Source organism: Rutilus rutilus (assembly GCF_951802725.1).
Source record: "Rutilus rutilus genome assembly, chromosome: 24".
NCBI classification, from domain to species: domain Eukaryota; kingdom Metazoa; phylum Chordata; class Actinopteri; order Cypriniformes; family Leuciscidae; genus Rutilus; species Rutilus rutilus.
Genome location: NC_140228.1, coordinates 3804335 through 3824697, shown reverse-complemented (window position 1 = coordinate 3824697; position 20363 = coordinate 3804335). Strand labels below are relative to the sequence as shown.

Below are 20363 nucleotides of genomic sequence, written 5' to 3'. Positions count from 1 at the left end.
CTTGGGGTTTGAACATGGTCACTGGAGACGAGCTGCTCTATTCTGAGACCATCACAATCACTAAACCTGACAATGCAAATGAGATTTACACCTCAAACTCACAGTTTCACTCTTTTACTGGTTCAACGCTCTGAACTGGAGCAGTTTCACTTCTGCTCATGAGAAATGAGTTATGAGTAATAAATTCATTATAAACTTGAGATGAAGGAGCTACTTGAAAAAGGCTCAAAAACATCTTTGTTACTTATGATAGACAATGACTTTATATGAATATAGAGTAAGATATGTGTGCAATATAATCTACAAAAAACTGGAACTAGGAAAAAGTTAATATTTTTGTTTAATTTTATATCAGGTTTTGTAGTTTTCTCTGATTCTGAGCATATCAGAGTTAAACTCTTCTGTCACAGATCAGATCACAGTCTAATAGAGTTCATTTCAGTGAAGTCAGTTTCTAACACATCTGTAGTTCCTGTGTTTGTCCTCTGTGTGTCAGTAGTGTGTTTGTGGTCAGAATGAAATCACTCTTAGATCCACTGCCACTGAATCTGGAGTTCCTGACTGGAGGAGGTTTGTTAAATAAATCAGGATTTTAGGAGCTTCTCCAGGTTTCTGTAAGTACCAGGATAAACATTTATCCTCATCACTCCATCTGTACACATCAAAACTTTGACACTTTGAAAATACACTCAAAACTTTGACAATATACTTGAAGAAATGAATTAATATCAAACTTGTGCTCCACAAACCTTGAGCAAACGCTGTGAGAGTCCAGATGAAGATGATGATGAAGGTCATGTTGATGAAGATTGTTGTGTGTGTCAGTGATGAAGTGTTAAATTCACAGCACTATAAACACTCTCACACACTGAAGATCTGATCAATATGCAAATGGAGAAGTTCAGGAGGAGCTCGTTCTTCTCATCCTGTCAAACTCAACATCAAATATATCATGTAATCATCATGATTCGCCAGTAAGTGTGAACTTTAAAACCTCACTTCATCACGATACCATTTTATAATCTAGGCCTATATGTTTTGCTTTATACTTGAATTGAGTTTGCTTCATAACTGATGAACTTTGCAACATTTAAAACTGTTATTTAACTAACTTGCATCAACACTGAACTCATTTGAGCTGAATAATGACACTATTGCTTTACAGCTGAAATTGTATTAGTTGAATTATTGACTTATTTTGCAGCTTTAAAGTTGACATGAAATGGAAGTTGCTCTAGTCTCTTCGTCCCTATTGTGACGTATAATAAAAAAATATAGATATAGACAGACGATTCACTCCTATAGACCCTTTTCACATTTCCGGGTTTCTCAGAAGCAGAAGTCGTCATAGCTGGGTAAAATTCTACAGTGGTGAATGAGAGAATACTTTAAATATTTTTTTGGTGTTCTCAGTTGCTCAAATAGCAAAAGAATAACTCAACAACAGTGTTTTCACAACTTTCAACAACAAAAAAAAAAAGAGGAAAAAAATAGAGATTGTTAATGGCAGTCAGAAGAGAGAAAGATGTCAACTTTACCATCACTCCCACAGCCTTTAGAAACACCCTCACAGCATTAACTAGTTATTTTTGTAATTTGATGCAAAACAATACTACGTATAGTGTTATAAATATACATAAATTAATTTTAAAAAATGGAAATATAAAAAACTTTGGACTCCACCTGGAAGATGCAACAGCAGCCATATTGCACCCAAACACCCTCTACACACCAGCTGACTGGTAGAGACAGAGTGATGAAGCCAATAAGTATATATGGGTATGATAATTTGGCCAGGATGCCGGGGTTACACCCTACTCTTTTTCCTAAAGGACATCCTGGGATTTTTTATGACCACAGAGAGTCAGGACCTCAGGTTAACATCTCATCTGAAGGACGGTGCTTTTTGACAGTATAATGTCCCTTTCTCTATACTGTGGTGTTATAGTCAGCGCCCCCTGCTGGCCTCTTCCAGCAGCAATCTAGTTTTCCCAGGAGTCTCCCATCCAGGCTCAGCCCGGCTTAGCTTCAGTGGGCCAGTCTTGGGCTGCAGGGTGATATGGCTGATGACTTTAACTACAAATGAATCTGTGAGTTTTTTAAAACTCATGCTTGCAAAGGAAGTTCGGTAGGCAAGCGAGAAGCACCTTTAATGTTTAAAAATATGCATCACATTATTTGGAAAGTGTCATTTTTAAACATTACACATTTTATACCTTAATCACATTAACTCAAATTGTAAAAAAAAAAAAAAAAAAAAAAAAAAAAAAACTGTTTAAGGTATAGGGTGAAAAGATCAAAACCGTGGTTGAAGATAAATGTCAGACCAGGTCTCGTCTTACAGGATGTTGAATGGAAATGCAAATGAGTTGCACTAAAATAAGCTCTATGATAAGAGCTGCTGTTTACTTCTCTGGATAGGGATTCAGCTAAATCCTGAAAATATAGTGGATGGACCAAATGTGAACGTTTAAGAATCTACTCTTATGCAATTTAAATGAGAAAGCCTTGTTATTTTAAATTTTAATACAGTCGAAGTAGGAGTTAGAAGCCAGTGAGCAGCAACCCAGTTAACACAGAACGTTCCCCTAATGTTATTTTTTGGTTATTTTTTTGGGAACCAAATACTTACGTTAGGGGAACGTTCTTTTTTGGTTTTATTTTTATGTAACAATAAAATAACGTTCCCAGAACGTTGCTGGGTGGTTACCATAACAAATAACGTTCTGGGAACCATAAACTAACATTCTGAGAATGTTCTGGGTACCAAAAACTAACGTTATGGGAACCAAAAATTGTTAGCTGGGAAGTCACCTTTATTTCTATAGCGCTATGTACAATACAGATTGTTTCACAGTGATAACTGGAAAATGATTCAGTGATACAAAACATAATTCATTTTGGCTGTACAGCAGAAAATAGTGTCATTGTTCGTCTGAAGTCAGTTCAGTGTTGATTCAGTTCCGTTGTAAAGATCATCAATTGTTATTTTAGTTAATGTAATCTATAAAGCAGCTTTGGAGAAAACAGTGATGTCATTGTCCAGCTTGGTTCAGTTCTCATCTAATAGTGTCAGTGCAGTCAAATCAAAAATATTGTTGAATATTAAGTGTCCCCAACTAAGCAATGTGTCAAATCGTGCAAGATCATTTTGTCTCTTGTTTGGCTTCAGCTCTTCACAAATGTTTCTCATCCACTTTGAGAAGCCTGATAAAACTAGATAAATTCAGTTCAGTTTCTATATAGAGCCCTAAATGATTCTGTCAGGCGCTTCATATGTAAAACCTTTTAGATCAGGGGTCTCCAGCCCTGCTAATTTTCAGAGTAACCCTGAACACCTTGATTAGCAAAACTGAACATGCTTTTGAAACAGAAGACTGCATCCTAGTGTAACGGACGTAGGCCAGTATGAGCTGACATGTCAACCTCACTTCCCTGGCTTCAAAAGGAGCCCTAGCGACTGACGCTAGTGGCTGCGGTCTTTAGCGTCATTGTTAGCACGCCTGCCTCCTATGCTGGAGACCGCGGTTCAATTCCTGCTTGAGGTTTAGGGGTTGAGTGTAATGGACATTAGCCAGTTATAAACCTCACTCCCCTGACCTCAAGAGGCATGCTAGTGGCTGCAGTCATTAGCATCCTTGTCCCACGCCGGACACCCCAGTTCAAATCCCGCTCTGAGCCGGTCGAGTAGGATCAGTTACACTAGTAAGGCTGCATATCTCAAATGCCAAGTCATCAACCTCCGATGAAGGATGTCTCAATTTGAAGAATCCTTGGAAGACTGCTTTCGTTTGCGTCCTTTATTCGGCTCATGAAAGATGCATCAATCACAATCCTTTGCATTCTTAAATCACACACAATCCTTTGCACACATTCCAATTCACGAAAAAGAACTGACGAAAAACTAGTTGGCACAGAGCTTGTCTGAGTTCATTATGAAATGTAAGACAGAAATAATGTTTTCGGAGATGAAGGCTGTGGTCATGGGGAGTGGAACATGTGTGACGTAGACATGGGCATTTACTAGACCGTCTCATTCTAGCGTTTAAAGCTGAAGAGGACTCTAGCTTTGAAGCCTTAGAAGGACTGAACCAAGAAAGATGCAGCCTTCCATTTGTAAAGCACCATGTAATTTGGTAATTAACACCATTAGTGTTGAAGTTTTATTCTAAGGTTCTTTGATAGTCGCCATTATGGTGATCAGTGTTTGCTTTAATTGAGCTCTTGACCGTGGACTTTTAAATTATTATTTTTTGTTCTTTGGTTGCTGTGAAGTGACAGTGTGTTTATAAAAAAAATATGTTAGCATCATTCTGCGGTTGACAAAATGTCCCAGCATGCATTGATTTGCATTGATGCATTGATCATACAAACCTTACCAATGGTGAAAATCAACAAAAATTCAGATAAACTCTGAACATCACAAAACAAGCGCAAACATAAAAGCAAATAGTTCGAATTGCAACCAGAAAGCAACCAGAATGCATTGCTGCATGAAGCTTTTTGTTGGCTGTCACCGTTGTTGAGATTCATATGCTGATTGTTAATGTCTGAATGGTACAGGATAATTTATGTACAATGTGTTTTTAAACTCCATTATTAATGAAACACTGCTGAATTTGCTGAAAATACTACAGTATCAAAGTGTTGGTAATGCAAAATTTAAATATATTATTAGCACACACAACACTAATAATCAGTGGATGGATTTCAGATTACTCAGGCCACTTCATGATGACTACATCACTATCAGTAGTCACCTGCAAATATATATTATAAATGTTGTAACAGCAGCCAAAAAAAGACAAAAATAAGGTTCAAGAGCCCAACTAAAGCAAACACTAATCACTATAATGGTGACTTCAATTAAGTCTCAATAAGAACTTTTGAAGACGTTTGGCAGAATAAGGTCAAACTGGTTATTAATAAGTGAAGCTGGTAATGCTGAGTTGTTTAATCCTCCTCTGCTGAGATTATGAGAGATTGAATGCATTTTATCTTCGGTGGCTGGAAGTCAGGTGTAGTTCTTGTATTTCTGCTCATCACTTTTTCTGTTCTTGTTGTTTGTCTTTTCTTCAGTGATTCCGCTTGTTAACAGCAGGTGTTCATCACTAATGCTCAATCGTCACTCTGGTTTTGATTGGTCTTGGTCTTAGTCTTGGTCTTGGAGTTCTGGTCTTAAAAACACCTCTGACATTGTCATGTTTCAGCTGAGTCCAGCTATTTGCAAATATAGGCTCAATGGAAATATTGAGGTTGCTTATGCAAAGTCACTGTGTGAATAGGTTGTTGTTAGAGTTCAGACTGTAGAGCTCAAAATAAGACCAGGACGATCAGTGGACAGGAGAGTATTGCAGACTGAGTGAGTCAATAGAGTATCTTTATTCTGAAGCGTCTAGTTTGTCTTTCTGGCTCCTTTCAGGTTGTTTCAGGTTGTTCAATTGATGACGCTGTTTTCATTCCTCAAAAAGGTGTTGAACATTTCCCGTCCTGACCTGAGATTGACATCCAGCGAATCGTGAGAAGCAGATGTGAGATGAAGACACTGTGGCTGCCACTTCTCCTGAGTAAGTCTGTAAACTGACAGAAGTTTTTACTTAACCCTATATTTGCTGAGAGGACACACACATACACTACAGGTCAAAACTGTGGATAATTCAGATTAAAAAAAAAAAAAAACTTAAATTAAAAAAAGGCTCACTAAGGCTTTTAAAACTATAAATTGTGAAAAAAAATTCCATTGTTAATATCTTTTAAAATTGAATTTATTACTGTGATAAAAGCTGAATTTTCAGCATCATTACTCCAGACTTCAGTGTCACATGATCCTTCAGTAATCATTATAATAAGCTGATTTGCTGCTCAAGAAACTCTTCTGATTATTATTAATGTTGAAAACAGTTGTGCTGCTTCAAAATTTGGAATGTAGCAGCACAAGTCTTCTTCCAAAAACATTAAAAAAAATATTAATTATTCCAAACGTTTTGACCGGTTGTATATGTATAACACTTTTTTGCTGTATTTAAATATCAAAATGATGTTTTGCATGTTTCTTAAGACTTTTGCAAGGTTCCAAGTAGGCCTACATTTATTAATTTACAATTATGTTGGACAGTTGTGCAACAGTTCCTCTTTGTATCATATTTTGCATTTACAACCTGAAAAGCTTCCTGGGAAAAACTCCCTGGCTTGCCTAAAGTTTGCATAATCAAGCCTAAATGATGTGCAATATTCCTTATATTTGCATTGTTTTCACAGTAGCATGCATAAATGGTGAACCATTAACAGTTTTGTAAGCTTGAAATGTGCTTTGTTGCAACTGTCTAATGCCAGTGCAGTAAGCAACATTCAATTTTATTGAAGATATGATCTATGAAGTATTTCTAGATATTTTTCCTGGATGCTAACACAAATTTACTTAACCCTCTGGTGCTCTTCAGTCACTTTCGACAGAAAAAATATATACTTTTGATTTATGAATACGCTATATCTACTCAATAAAATTGTGGCAACAGATTACAAGCAATATTATTAATTAAATTTAACAAATTAGAATTGAGTAATAATTAATCAAATTAATTCCTTAAAAGTTAACCATTTAAAATGAGTAAAATTTACAAAAAAAAAAATTAAACAAAAATATCTGAATGACAGACGTCAAAGATTAATTAAGAACTCTTTATTTTTCATTGCCAACATTGAAGACACCTGATGTTAACAAGCAGAATCACTGAAGGAGAAAACTGTAATTTTAAGTCACCATTATGGTGATCGGTGTTTGTTTTAGTTGGGCTCTTGACCCTTAAATCATTAACTTTAGATTATGTTTGGCTGCTGTACCTGAGTTATAACAGCCAGCTGAACAAATAGATAAGGTAATCTGATGGTATTGGTTGTGTTTTAACATAATCATTATTTCACAATAATTTAACCTGAATCACTAAACTCATATAGGCTAGAGCCCAATTTCTGAGTTAGGTTTACTTTATTAATTATAGCAGCTCTGCCCTTGTACAGCATAATATTTGTAACTTTTACAATGTAATCCAAATCATTTCTTAAAAGTTTCTCATATACAAAAAAAAAAACTTATTTTTAATTTGTTTAGTTTTAGACACACACAGATAAAGAATCAGCCTGTGATTCTAAACAATGGTGACAATTATAAAGCATATTTCAGTGCATTCTGGGTGCCACCAATGAAAACTCATTGATAGCTCCCATCATACATTGCTGCATGAATAAATAATGAGCTTATGATCAGAGGTGATCTGTTTGTCACCATTGCTGGGATTCATACACTAATTATTGATGTCTGTGTGTGCCTACATATAAAAAAAAATTAAGTTTTTTTTTTTTTTTTTAAATTGAATTGATCATTTGGATTCCATTGAAAAGGCTCATAATATTATGCTGTACTATAGTGCTATAATTAATAAAGTAAACCTAACTCAGAAATTGGGCTCTATATGAGTTCTGTGATTCAGGTCAAATGATTGTGAAATAATGATTATGTTAAAACACAACCAACACCATCAGATCACCTTTTCTATTTGTTCATCTGGCTGTTATAACTCAGGTACAAATCTAAAGTTAATGATTTAAGGGTCAAGAGCCCAACTAAAACAAACACTGATCACCATAATGGTGGCTTAAAATTATGGTTTTCTCCTTCAGTGATTCTGCTTGTTAACATCAGGTGTCTTCAATGTTGGCAATAAAAAATGAAGCATTCTTAATTCATCTTTGACGTCTGTCTGTTATTCAGATTTTTTTTTTTTTTTTTTTTTTTACTCATTTTAAATGGTTAACTTTTAAGGAATTAATTTGATTAATTATTACTCAATTCTAATTTGTTACATTTAATTAATAATATTGCTTGTAATCTGTTGCCACAATTTTATTGAGTAGATATAGCATATTCATTGTTACAGTGAATATGATTGCTATGTAAACACAATTGTGGCATTATTTGAAAAGGTTAAACGGTCTTAAAAAATATTCACACTTGTACTCCTAATGGTCACAAATAGGCACCATAGAAATAAATGGGAAATATATGAAAATATAGTGAATTTTAGAGGTGTACAATCTACAAATCAGCTGCAATGCAGGGGGGGAAAGCACACATTAATGAAGGGGTTAATTGAAAAAATATTAGACAAAATGTATGGGTTAATTAATTGTATTTAAAAAATAAAATTTTTATTGCATTAAAATTACTTAGTATTGTTTTTTGTGGATCCATGTGTATGGGGATCGTTTTGACAATGTTGTTGTCTATACGTGAAAAACCTTTCTGTTTTTAGTATATCGCTGTCATGTAAACATGTCCCAAATTTAGTTTATATTTTAGTTCATCATTTAGTACGTTACCATCATGTGGAAACACTGTCCACAATTGAATCAACCAAAGAGTTTTTTTTTTTTTTTTTGAGTATAGCTAACAATAACACAAACAAACATTTTAAATATAGCTTTTCTTTACATGTGAAGTGTTACCGACCAAAAGATGGTTCTAGTTACATCCATGGTATTTTCTATAATGGTTGTTTTTATATTAAAGCAATTTACATACATACACCAGATTACATAAAATCTCGTCAATGGCAGGGGAAAGTTAAAAAGTTACTTTTGAGGTGTTCAGACACTTTTGACTGGGAGGAGTTTGAGTGTGATTCCAAACTGAGGAGCACCAGAGGGTTCAGAGAAGTATTATTTTTGAGGTGTATGCAAATGTTATGACAGCTTGTTTATCAATTGATTACATTCAGGCTCAGTCATATGGGCAGAGGAGGATTATTTTCTTATTTCCCCCGATGCCACATTGAATGGGACCGGACTCGATCAGTCCAATGCTACATTGAATGACACCGGATTCAATCAGTATAATACCACATGGGACGAGGCCAGGAACCACTGTCAGGCCTGTTTCAAAGAGCTGGCCACCATCACCAGTAGAAATGTCCACCTCATCGTGCAGAACCTCTCTTTGGACTACTGGACTGGGCTCCGGAGGAGCTTCAATGGCACCATCCCATGGTCCAGATGGTCCAATGGGGATCCTGTTACATATCAGAATTGGTACCCTGGTCATCCTCTGCCAAATAAAGTTAAGAAAATGATTCCTAAATGTTTTTCAACTACACAAAGTCCACTGAGCACCACAATAACTGCTACGACGTCTACTCCAGTGACCTCAACAGAAACCACAACACAAACCCCAACACAAACCTCAACACAAACCTCAACACAAACCCCAACACAAACCTCAACACAAACCTCAACACAAACCTCAACACAAACCTCAACAGGAACTTCTCCGGCAAACTCTACACAGAATTTCACTAACAACACATATATGTGTCCTGTTCTTGAACAAATCCTTGACTGCTTCAATGAGACATATATGCCATATGATGAGCTTGAACGTAAAGTGCAAGAGTACTTTGGGTTCACCCCTAAGACCACAACATATAGCACCACCCCGAATCCCACAACGCAGAGCACCACCCCGAATCCCACAACGCAAAGCACCACCCCGAATCCTACAACATTTAGCACCATCTTTACAACAACTGGTTCTGGGACAATGAACACCACGATAAATAGCACCACGACAGAGAGCACCACGACAGAGAGCACCACAACCAGCAACTGCATCTTCGAACCCGAGCCAGATCCTGAAGTGTACATCGAGGATGCTTGTGTGGTCCTGCTCAGTTTTGGCATGTGGAAGGAAAGAAATTGCAACGAAACTCTACCCTTCATCTGTTATGATGGTAAGGACTTTGTTTTAAGCCCTGTTTACACCTGGTATAAAGATGGGTTTTAGTCGATCGGATCTCAAGACGAGGGAGACACATACCTGTTTACACCTGGGGCCCTATCTTGCACCCAGCGTAATTGACTTTGTATACCGATGCATGTATCATTCCTATTTTTCCCTCGACAGACGCATGTAGGTAAATTAGGGAATGAACTTGCGCTCCCGGGGGCGGTTCAGCAAAAAGAGGAGGCGTGTTCCGGCGCAAACGTTCCCTGGTGCTATTTTGCAGTTTCAGAAAACAATTCCGCCACTGACCAGGAAAAACCTCGTCTCAAGTCAGTGGCACGTTTTCAGATGCTATTTTAAGGGCGCACGCTTGGCCATAATGTAGCATGTGCACAACGCACACACACTTTGCTTCTCTCATCTACACACAGACACAGCAGTTCCAATTTTTGCAAACCATACATAATTACAATTCACGAGGGAAATCATTGTGGTGTCCATGAAGATGTGAAAAAATAGGCATACATCTAGCTTACACATTTACCCAAATTATCATACGCCTGTTTAACCGAAGCTAATTTGGTTGGGTTTCTCCATCCCCAATGTCACTTCTCTGTGATTTACGGCCCTGACGAGAACATCGGTCTCCTCGGCTGTGAACCGCTCCTGGCGTGCGTCTGGCAAATCCGCCGTTATAATAGCAATCCGCTATAGAACAAGCGCGCCTGCTCTTAAAGGGAATGTGAGTTGTTGCTGTGATTGGTTTATTTCACGTTACACCCAAATCACACCTATGAATAATGAAGCTACTTCAGACCAACCCATTTTAGATTTGCATCGGGGCGCAAGAGTCATTTATCCCGCCGGTATAATAGCAACAGCGCCCGAGATCCGCCCACAAAGTTACTTGCATTTCGCGTTTGATACTTGCGTTTCAGATCGTTAAAATAGGGCCCATGGTCTCCTTTGTCCACTTTCAACCACTTCTGTCCTGATTTCTTCAAGGGGAGGGTCTATCGGCGGGTAAATGTGTGGGCTATTTCAGATATTTTGATCTAATGGACGAAATGAGCTCACGCAATTAAAATAGGAATGCACATAATGACGGAAACGCACGGCATCAGCTTTAGTTTCTGCTCTGAATCCGCAAGACCAGCCGAGCGCTGTGAGTGTGTGTTAGAAAACAGGAATGGTGAGAGAACATTGTGCTTGGTACGTTTTTGGTAACCAAACTTTGGTCTTCAGCTGACAGTTTAGATCCCGTCTGGCTTGCACACTTCCCATAATGTTTACACATTAGATCAGTAGACGGAGAGAAGGCGGTCTTTTGAGGCGGTTCGAACGCATTCAATCACATGAGCGTTCACACTATGAAAGCAGTCCGGTCGAATGTGTTTTACGCGACCTCTGGAAGTGGTTGAAAGTGGACAAGCTCATAACATTTTAGACATCATTTACACTTGTATTAGTATGTGAATGTGAATGAATGAGACATTTATACAGTATAGCGCTTTCATATGTACTGTACACCCAAAGCGCTTTACAATCATATCAGGGGATATTTAGTGTCATCCACTTGTGATCAGATCAACAAAAACACATCTTAATACCAGGTGTAAGCACAGCATCATATATTAGATTTATAATGTTGATGCTCTTACTCTCTTAAAATAAAGGTCCCAAAAGGGGGTTTTCATGGGGATGCCATCGAGCAGGGGTTCCCAAACTTTTCCAGTCCAGGACCCGCCTAGACAAGTATAAGCTAATCCATCTCAAGACCCGCCAAAATATGACAGAAGATAATAATTATATTTTAAAGCACAACTGCAAGATTTCAATACTAATCAATGTAATAAATTCTTCATTTACAGACATTAAAGAGTATGTCAAATATGTACATAAAAAATGTAAACAGTGCAGTGATTGGAGTGAATGAGTTTCTTCTCATTATTAATGCGCAATTAGCCGCTTAATAATGATCCGAGCTGGTAGAACCAGGCTAGATCGAGGTGGTCTAAGACACTGAAAACGTCGTCATTCTCTTCACTTTGAAACACACCGCGCATATATTTATATCATTAATCACAGCCTTTGCCATTCAAAAATCGCACTTAGCAATATCGTGATTTCTATTTAATGTTGATATATCGTGCAGACTTGCGCAACCCACAGTTTGAAAACCTTAAAAAAAGAACGTTTAAGAACATTTTGAAAATCGGAGAAACCTTTATTGACTAAAAGGAAAGGTTTCATGGATGTTAAATGTTCTTCGTGGAACCATCACTCTCAGAAAAAAGGTACGAAAGCTGTCACTGGGGCTGTACCTTTTTAAAAGGTAAATTTTTGTACCTAAAGGGTGCATATTGGTACCTTAATGGTACATATTAGTACCTAAAAGGGACAAATTAGTACCTAAAAGGAACAAAAGTGTAACTTTTGAAAAGGGACAGCCCCAGTGACAGCTTTCGTACCTTTTTTTCTGAGAGTGATCAATGCCAATAAAGAAACAAGTACTGTATCTATATAGACCCTTAAAGGCCTCTGTTAAGCTCTTGAATGTATAGAAGCTTTTAGGGATTATTCTAAGGATTTAGTTTAAAAAAAAATTTTTTAAATTAATTTTATGAATTAAACAGCTTGTAAACACGTTATCACTAGAATCATTTCATATGCAAGACATTTCTCCTTATAACCTTTTTGTTTTTTGGCATAAAGTGTGCTTTAAAATGTAGTCTAGAACCCAAGGGTTTTATATAGAACCTTTTTTTTAAGACTGACACTTAAAAATAAAATAATGGTTCTATATTTGCATTGATGGTTCCATGAAGAACAATGGAACATTTCCATTGCACAAAAGGTTCTTTTGATTATTAAAATGACAATTTTTTTTTATTTTTAGAACTGTTTACTGAAAGGTTCTTTGGGGAACCAAAAATGGTTATTCTGTGGCACCTTTGGTAACCTTTTATTTTAAGAGTGCAGTCAACTTGAACATTTCCGCTAATATACATTGTTGCACTTATCTGTCCGTAGTCCGCTTTTTTGGGCAAATAGACATTTCCAATGTGACCACACATGAGGGCAATCTGAGCTGGAGTAATCCACCTGGGAACATCACTCACTACAGAGTGGAAATCACTGGGAACCAGACAAATCAGACATCCAATGAGATAATAATTGACCTGTATAAACAACTACAGGGTCTGACTCCAGGAAATCTGTACACGGTTCAGGTGTTTCCAGTGAAATGTGGCAGGGATCTCAATCCACAGAACATCTCCTTCTACACCAGTGAGTAGACTTAGACTTCAGTGTGCACAAGCTTTCAAAGTAGAGCACAATAATGTACAGTCAATCACCATGAGTTTATGTTGTGATATTAACCAGCTGACTGTACATTATCTCGCTTATTACACGGCTACTCGCACAATAAATAATTGCATGGACATGACATATTGATTTAAGTTTAAATTGTTTTATAATTATACTTGCAATCATCAAGAAAATAGTCCATTACAACATACAAAACAATCAAGTAATATTAAAGGGGTCATGAACTGGCTTTTAAAAAAAATGTATATTGTTGTCTGAGGTCAACTTATGACGTTCGCTTGGTTTTTACATTCAAAAACATCAAAATGTATAAGTAATAGGCTATTTTCTACCCTGGTTTTGAGCCTAGCTCCTGAAACGCTCGGTTTTATGGGCGTTCCACATTGAAGACTTGGAAGTAAACATCCACTGCTATGATTGGATAACAGTTTTGCATATTATAATGAGTTTCATGTAATGTGCGAATCGGTGGGCGGGGCTAAGCAGGCAGTGTTGAAGTAGGCGTTGATCTTCTTCTGCGGAGGCGGGGTTTGATACCCTTTGACCTCATAGATCCCCACTTTGAAAAACCTGTCGTTCGCTGTGCCTGGTGTCAATAAAAGCTTTTATTGGACTAACAAGGAAGTTTTCAGTTCTGAAACTTATTCTTATAGTATGATGACCTCTTATATGTCAAAAGCTCAAGGAAAATTTGATTTCTCAGTTCATCACCCCTTTAATACTCAAATCCTTTTGGTATTTTCACCATAATAACTGCAAGATGGTTTGTTTGTAAAATTGTCCAATCAGAATCAAGTATTCCAGACAGCTGTATAATAAGGTGCAAATTGTATGACTGTTATAATCTGGTATGTTTATCTGAATTTATTTACTTTTTACTTATACTTGTTGAAAGTGCCCCTATTATGCTGGTTTAATTTTGTTTCGGAGCCTCCTACAATAGGTTTACATGCATAAAGTAGATGCTGTTCGCGGACAGCCAATGAAAACCATTATGCAAATTGATTCCAAACCTCATGCAGGAAGTAAGACTAGAATCAGCGACGACTCGTTTCAGACAGTTCAGAATTGCTTCTTTCTTTTGGGAGACAATAATCTTTGAAACTTTGCAGCTCTTTTACATTCACAAAGTTACTATCACACACTACATGATAATAGGTAATATCCGCAAAAGCTTGAAAGGGGCACTTTAACACATAGACCTGTGCAGTGGCTTGTTTTTAATCAACACATTTAACAAATATCAATTTCTTCATTTTCAACATGGTGACTAATGAGTGAATGAATGCTGTTCCTCTTTCAGAGCCGTCTGGTGTTCAAGATCTGACAGTAGTGAGTGTGACAACTGTTAATGTCAGCCTCAAGTGGAGTAAACCAGAAGGAGACTGTGACTTCTATTTAGTACATGTCACAAACATGTTGGGTTATTCAATAAAAAATCAAAAATGTGAAAGTGAAGAATGCAATATCACAGGTCTAACTCCAGGAAACGAGTATGTGTTCACAGTTACAGCTATAGTGAATGAGAATACTGAAGGTGTGCCAGCGAACGTTTCCGATTACACCAGTAAGTGCAGAACGATTCATGCTTCACTGTATCATGAAAGAACATCATTAGCTATGTTTCCAGCTGCAAATTTAACTTTTTATTATGAGCAAAATTATAATAGTGCATAAAATATTTGCAAATTTGGCATTTCAGAACCATCAAACCAATAGTGGAGTTGACCTATCCAATCACATTCTCTTTTGAGTTGTGTGTTGTGCATTGCAGATTTATTCAGTAAATGTGTTAACATCTTTCTTTTAATTAGATATTAGAAGCTCATTAATGTTTTTGATGAGCATTTTTTTTTATTTATGCACATCTTGCCATTTCCACCAAGCCTTTTTTTATGTGATAACCTAAAATTAGCATAAGACAGGTGGATGAAAACATAGCTATTGTCAAAGTAACAAGCATTCCTGTGACCAGAGCTTTTCTAAAGCAGTGCAATGAACTGATGTTGACTAAAGCTACATGTTTTTGATAAACTAACTGCTTTTATATTTATTTTTCAGTACCTTCAGTTGTCTTAAACTTAATGTCAGCAAACAATGACAGCACAGTCATAACAGCCAGTTGGAAACCTCCTATTGGTAAACATTCAGGTTACAGATATTGTCTCTACAATAGCAGTGACTGTACCAACTGCAGCTCTGCAACAAACTGCAACACTACAAAAGAAAAGAAAATACAAGTGGGGAATAAAATAGATGGCACCGTGTATTGCCTGTGTGTAGCAGCACTGACAAAGAATAACAACCTATCAGGAGAAATGGTTGTAATCTCAGCATACACAAGTGAGTCTCATGCTCAGTTATTACATTCAAGGCATTTCATATCATGCATATAAATTATAATAGACACTAATGCTAAGCTTATTTGTTAAAGTTGAATGTGAGTTGACTGTCAAACAACTATGGAAACTATTTCCACTATGGAATAAAAATTTAAAAAGGAATTAAATTTTTTATCTCACAATTCAGAATTTGTTTATTTTTATCGCAATTGAAGTTTGGACTTTATAACTCACAAGTGGGGGTTTTAATCTCACAATTCTGAGGGGAAAGAAAAATGAGAATTGTTAGATATAAACTAACATTTTCAAAAGGTAGTGGCAACTTTCATTTCACAATTCTGACTTTATTTCTCACAATTGCAAGTTTATATCCTGCAATTCAGTTTTTATAACTCGCAGTTGGGATTTTATATTAAAAAAGTTAATTGCGACACAATTTTCTTCAGGATTGTGAGACAGTCGCAATTACCTTTTTTTAATTTTGAGTTTATATCTCACACTATAAACTATTTTTTTTCCCCCAGGAATATACCAAAATGTATTTGAAATACATTTATTTTATGTCAAGTATACTACAAATACATTTACATATTTTTGTACTTAATATAAATACCCTGCAGTTGTACTTTTAGTGAACTAAATTGGTATACTTTAAGTCTGTTAAATTGGAACAACTAATTTTGTACTGAATGCACTTTAGTTTTCCTAAAGTGGAATATTGCAAGCATACTTTAGGGACACTTTAAATATCTTGCATTTAAAGACTGATATTATACAAAGATCACACAATCATTACTTTAAAACACATTTTAGGCTTAATATTACGTAATAAATGTGCATTGTGCAATAAAGAAGTACTCCAAAAAGGGTTTAAAAATAATATTTATATCAGTAAGTCTCAAGCGATATTTTAATAAATTTGTAGTATACTTAGTATTAAATAAATGTATTTTAAATACATTTTGGTACTGGGTTTTTTTCCACTAAGGATTGCAAGCAAAAAACGAATGTGAAACGAATTCTGTGTCTGAAACAAGTTTCCATAAACAACCAAATTAGTTTTTTGAGTTTCAAGTTTCAAATGAGTTTCAAGGAAGTTGTAGAAGTGAAAAATATTGTGTTGTCCAAATGACTGCTTAGATTTTTTTTCATGCCTGCATAACATTTCCTAAACTACCCGTTTCTTCTCTTTTTTTTCTTGCAGTGCCGAAAACCGTAACCCTCTCTTTGGATGTCACCAGCACAACCATGACCGCCAACTGGACAATAGACGGGAACTTTGAAAAATTTGAAGTGACGATACTAGCACTAACTGACAATCTAATGGAAACTAAAACTACTAAAGACTTGGGTTACACTTTCACAGGCCTGAAGCCAGGGGTTCTGTACAACGTTTCAGTTGTTACTCTTAATGGTAATCTGTCAAGTAAAGCTGCTTCAGAGATAAAATACACCAGTGAGTAATTACTACATTGCAATTACTATTTTTCAGACTATTTATCCACTTGTTGCAAATTACTGTATCATCAGCTTTTCCTTTCAGCTGTATAACATCTCACAAATCAATTCACAGAACCTACTCAGCCCGGGAAAGCAACGGCCACCTCTGTCAAAACCACCATACATGTAACCTGGGACCCTCCAGAAGGTTCACAGGGGGCCGTGATGAACTATACTGTGAAATGTGGCTCTGCTTTTTGGAACGTATCTAATACAACTTATACAAACTTTACACACATCACCTTTTCTGATTTAAAATCAGGAACAAGATATAAGTGTGAAGTCCGTGTTGTGGCGGGCAATTTGATAAGTGATCCAGCCACTGCTAATGTAGACACAGGTAAAGAGACGACATTTTGTTTGTTTATGAAGCAACCATTCGGCTTTGTTATTGACGTCTATTGCGTTTCATGATTATGATATTCTAACATGTTATTAACATAATGTGCTTTGTTGAGCTGAGAGTGTTTTTGCAGACAGATTGCATATTTCTTGGCGTTTTAAAACTATGTTTATTTCCAGAGCCTGTGAAGGAGACACTGATCCTCACAATGCTGTGTTCCTCTCAAACGCCACTTCATTGTGAAAAAAATACTACTCGGGGTGAACTTTTCGACAAGGTGAAGAGTTTCTCAATGACTGTCAATCTTGTTCTTTGACAAAGCAACTTTACAGTAACATAATTATCATGGAAGTAATGTACACAAGAAAATACATGATCAACCTGATCATCCCTGCCCAACAGTTAGGTTTAGATTAATGTTATGAAAATGAATACATTTGCACTATTGATTAGAAAAGATTAAACCTTTTATCTTGAAGGCTCATTTAAAAAAAGAAACATTTAAAAACAACTTAACGCAAATGACTAAAATCAGCTGGAAAAGTCAAGTGAAATCAACTCAAATGTCCATTCTGTCTTTCAGCTAAATAAAAATTTTACAGATAAATTTGGTGTCGATGTCCACTGGAAGCTGAAGTGGGTGAAGAGGTCACCTTGATTCATCCTTAAAGCAAAAACTAGGTTTGTAAAAACAGCTGGATATCCAACCAGTCACATCATTCATATTTCTTAACAAGATTACAAATTAGTATGATTTATATTTAACTCTGACTCTTATTTCACAGAAACGGTGTCCTTTGAATCCCTATGACGTGCTCATATATATACTGTTGGCAACATGTTTTTACATTACATAACTCATCAAAATAATTAAAGCAATTTCAACTGTTTTTGTATGCTATACAAGATTTAACTCAGTTTAATATAATTTAAGTTGAAATGGCTTGTGCAGCCAATCTGATTATGCTTAAAAACTCAAGCCAGCGACTGAACGTAAGTTTTCAAGTGGACATGTTTCATTAGGAGGAAAGTTTTGTGTTTTAGTGTGCAGTGCAAATCTGATCTTCTTTCTCTTTTTGTGCATTAGCAGACTAGCTTTTACACTATTACACTATTTGTAATATACAGTGGCAGGTTTATTAGACATCTAGATTTGCTTGTGGGGAAATGTTTGGGTCCTCACACAGTTTATGAATCATACTTGTTTTTGTTGTTGTTGTTGTTTTTGAAAATGTAAAAATGCAGAAAGATTGTGGGTTAGGGAATAGAATATATGGTTTGTATGGTATAACAATCATTATGTCTATGGAAATACTCCATAAAACATGAAAACCCAACGTGTGTTTATATGTGTGTGTTGGTTTAAGGGTGTGGGATGGTGAAGTGCTCTGGACATACACTGTGAATAGTGCGGTGTGATGATATTTGCTATAGTTGAGGGAGCTATATATCATTCTTGTAACATTTACACATTTTTTTGTCAAAGACATTTGCTAGCTTCATGTGAATTACAGTTTTAATTGTCATTTAATTGTAAACTATTTTGGATTTTTTTGGGTATTGGTTTCATTATAAATAAAGCTATTATTACACATGGGTTTATTCGCTTTATTCCACTATGTTATACAACTATAAGTTCTCTGTATAATTAGTTTCTTTCAGACTTTTGATATTCACTCACATCTCCAACTATAATCTCCCTAATATTTTTTTTTTTACTCTGTGTTTTTGTCTTGTTTCCCAGTACAAATGTTCTTAAAACAAGATACATTTACTTAAAAAGCAAAATGACTTAAAGATATTAAGTTTTGTTTTTACTGGGGGGGAAAAATCTTCCAATTGTGTCAGAAAAACAATCCTGTTTTCCCTTTGAATTAAGCTGATTTTTTTCTGATCACGCTGGTATATTTTTTTTCTTGTGTTAATGATTTTTAAACATTTTATTAACTAATCCTAAACTGTTGCCATTGTGTAATCAAGGTCCTGTATGTTTGGACCATTTTAAACTGCTTTACAGAAGTAATTATGTAATTATAGCAATTCTATATCGTAATGTCAATGCTGAATTCATTCCCAAACCAACACACATAAAACTAGTGAGGACCAAGAAACTTTACATCTTGATGTGTACACGTCTCATATCTGGTACAACATGATCTGCCATAATTTGAATCTGACTAATACACTGGAAAGCAGAATGTCACCATCACAAATCTTGCTGTAATACAACACTTCCATCTTGTGGTCTATTGCCGTAATGCCATGAGTAAACATTGACAGAAGACTCAATCATTTAACATTGTTAGTACATACTGTATAACATCCACATTGGTAATGTATCTACCAATGCCATTATTCCACTGTTTTTACTCGTCTTTTTTAAATCCAGCACAATCTAGTTTGTAGAACATGAAGTACTTGGGTAATTTGCATTATTAAGATGAAATTAAAAATGCATTGCTGGATCCTTGAAATCTTTAATAGGGGAGTCTCATGTAGAGTCATTAAAGGGTAACTCTCGCCAAAATGCAACCTAGGGTCTTTTTGATAATCTACCCGAGGCAAACTCACAGTAGCTGTGTCCGCCGGCATTTTGTCAGTCAAAAATGGTCGATCTCCGAATGCGAACTGACTCTGAATTTTAGTATTGTTTCTTATATGAGGATCCTTTTTCAAATACAAGGTCATTATTGATTTTCACTTACGACAAAACAACTAATTATCCGTGAATTTATATGGAACTAAGCTTCAGATTAGGAGCTTTCCATCTTTACTCTCCTACCTGTTACGTTGCATTCGGAGATCGACTATTTTTGACTGTCAGAATACTGGTGGACGCAGATACAGTGAGTTGTTCAAAATCTTTCTTTTTAGTAAACTCTGTGCACACAAACAATGTTCTCAATGCTGGAGTTCATGTGTAGAGCCCCTGGTGATACTTCGAGCAAAGTTTCATGTTGTGTCGAGCCTTGTTATTGTTTCAAAAATAGCGATTTTTGATGCTATCATAGTCGTGCCCCAAGCACTCCCATTCACAAGGCAAGTTGACCGAAAACGAAAATGGCGTTTC

General features: G+C 36.1%; 1 protein-coding gene across 3 annotated transcripts; it reads left to right on the top strand.

Annotated features, from left to right (window-relative positions):
• Positions 1–847: 847 nt before the first annotated feature.
• Positions 848–18890, top strand: LOC311284450 (receptor-type tyrosine-protein phosphatase H). Of its 3 annotated transcripts, none has more exons than XM_084399492.1 (11): positions 848–974; positions 5472–5567; positions 8775–9782; positions 12809–13066; positions 14412–14675; positions 15170–15451; positions 16655–16906; positions 17024–17290; positions 17473–17570; positions 17877–17974; positions 18079–18890. In XM_084399492.1, the coding sequence occupies exons 2-10, from the start codon at positions 5537–5539 to the stop codon at positions 17949–17951; spliced, it is 2535 nt and encodes an 844-aa protein (XP_084255618.1). In that variant the 5' UTR covers positions 848–974; positions 5472–5536; the 3' UTR covers positions 17952–17974; positions 18079–18890. The 3 variants fall into 3 exon arrangements, with proteins under 3 accessions (XP_084255618.1, XP_084255616.1, XP_084255617.1); XM_084399490.1 differs by lacking the exon at positions 848–974 and adding an exon at positions 5025–5362; XM_084399491.1 differs by lacking the exon at positions 848–974 and having other exon boundaries at positions 5025–5567.
• Positions 18891–20363: the final 1473 nt, after the last annotated feature.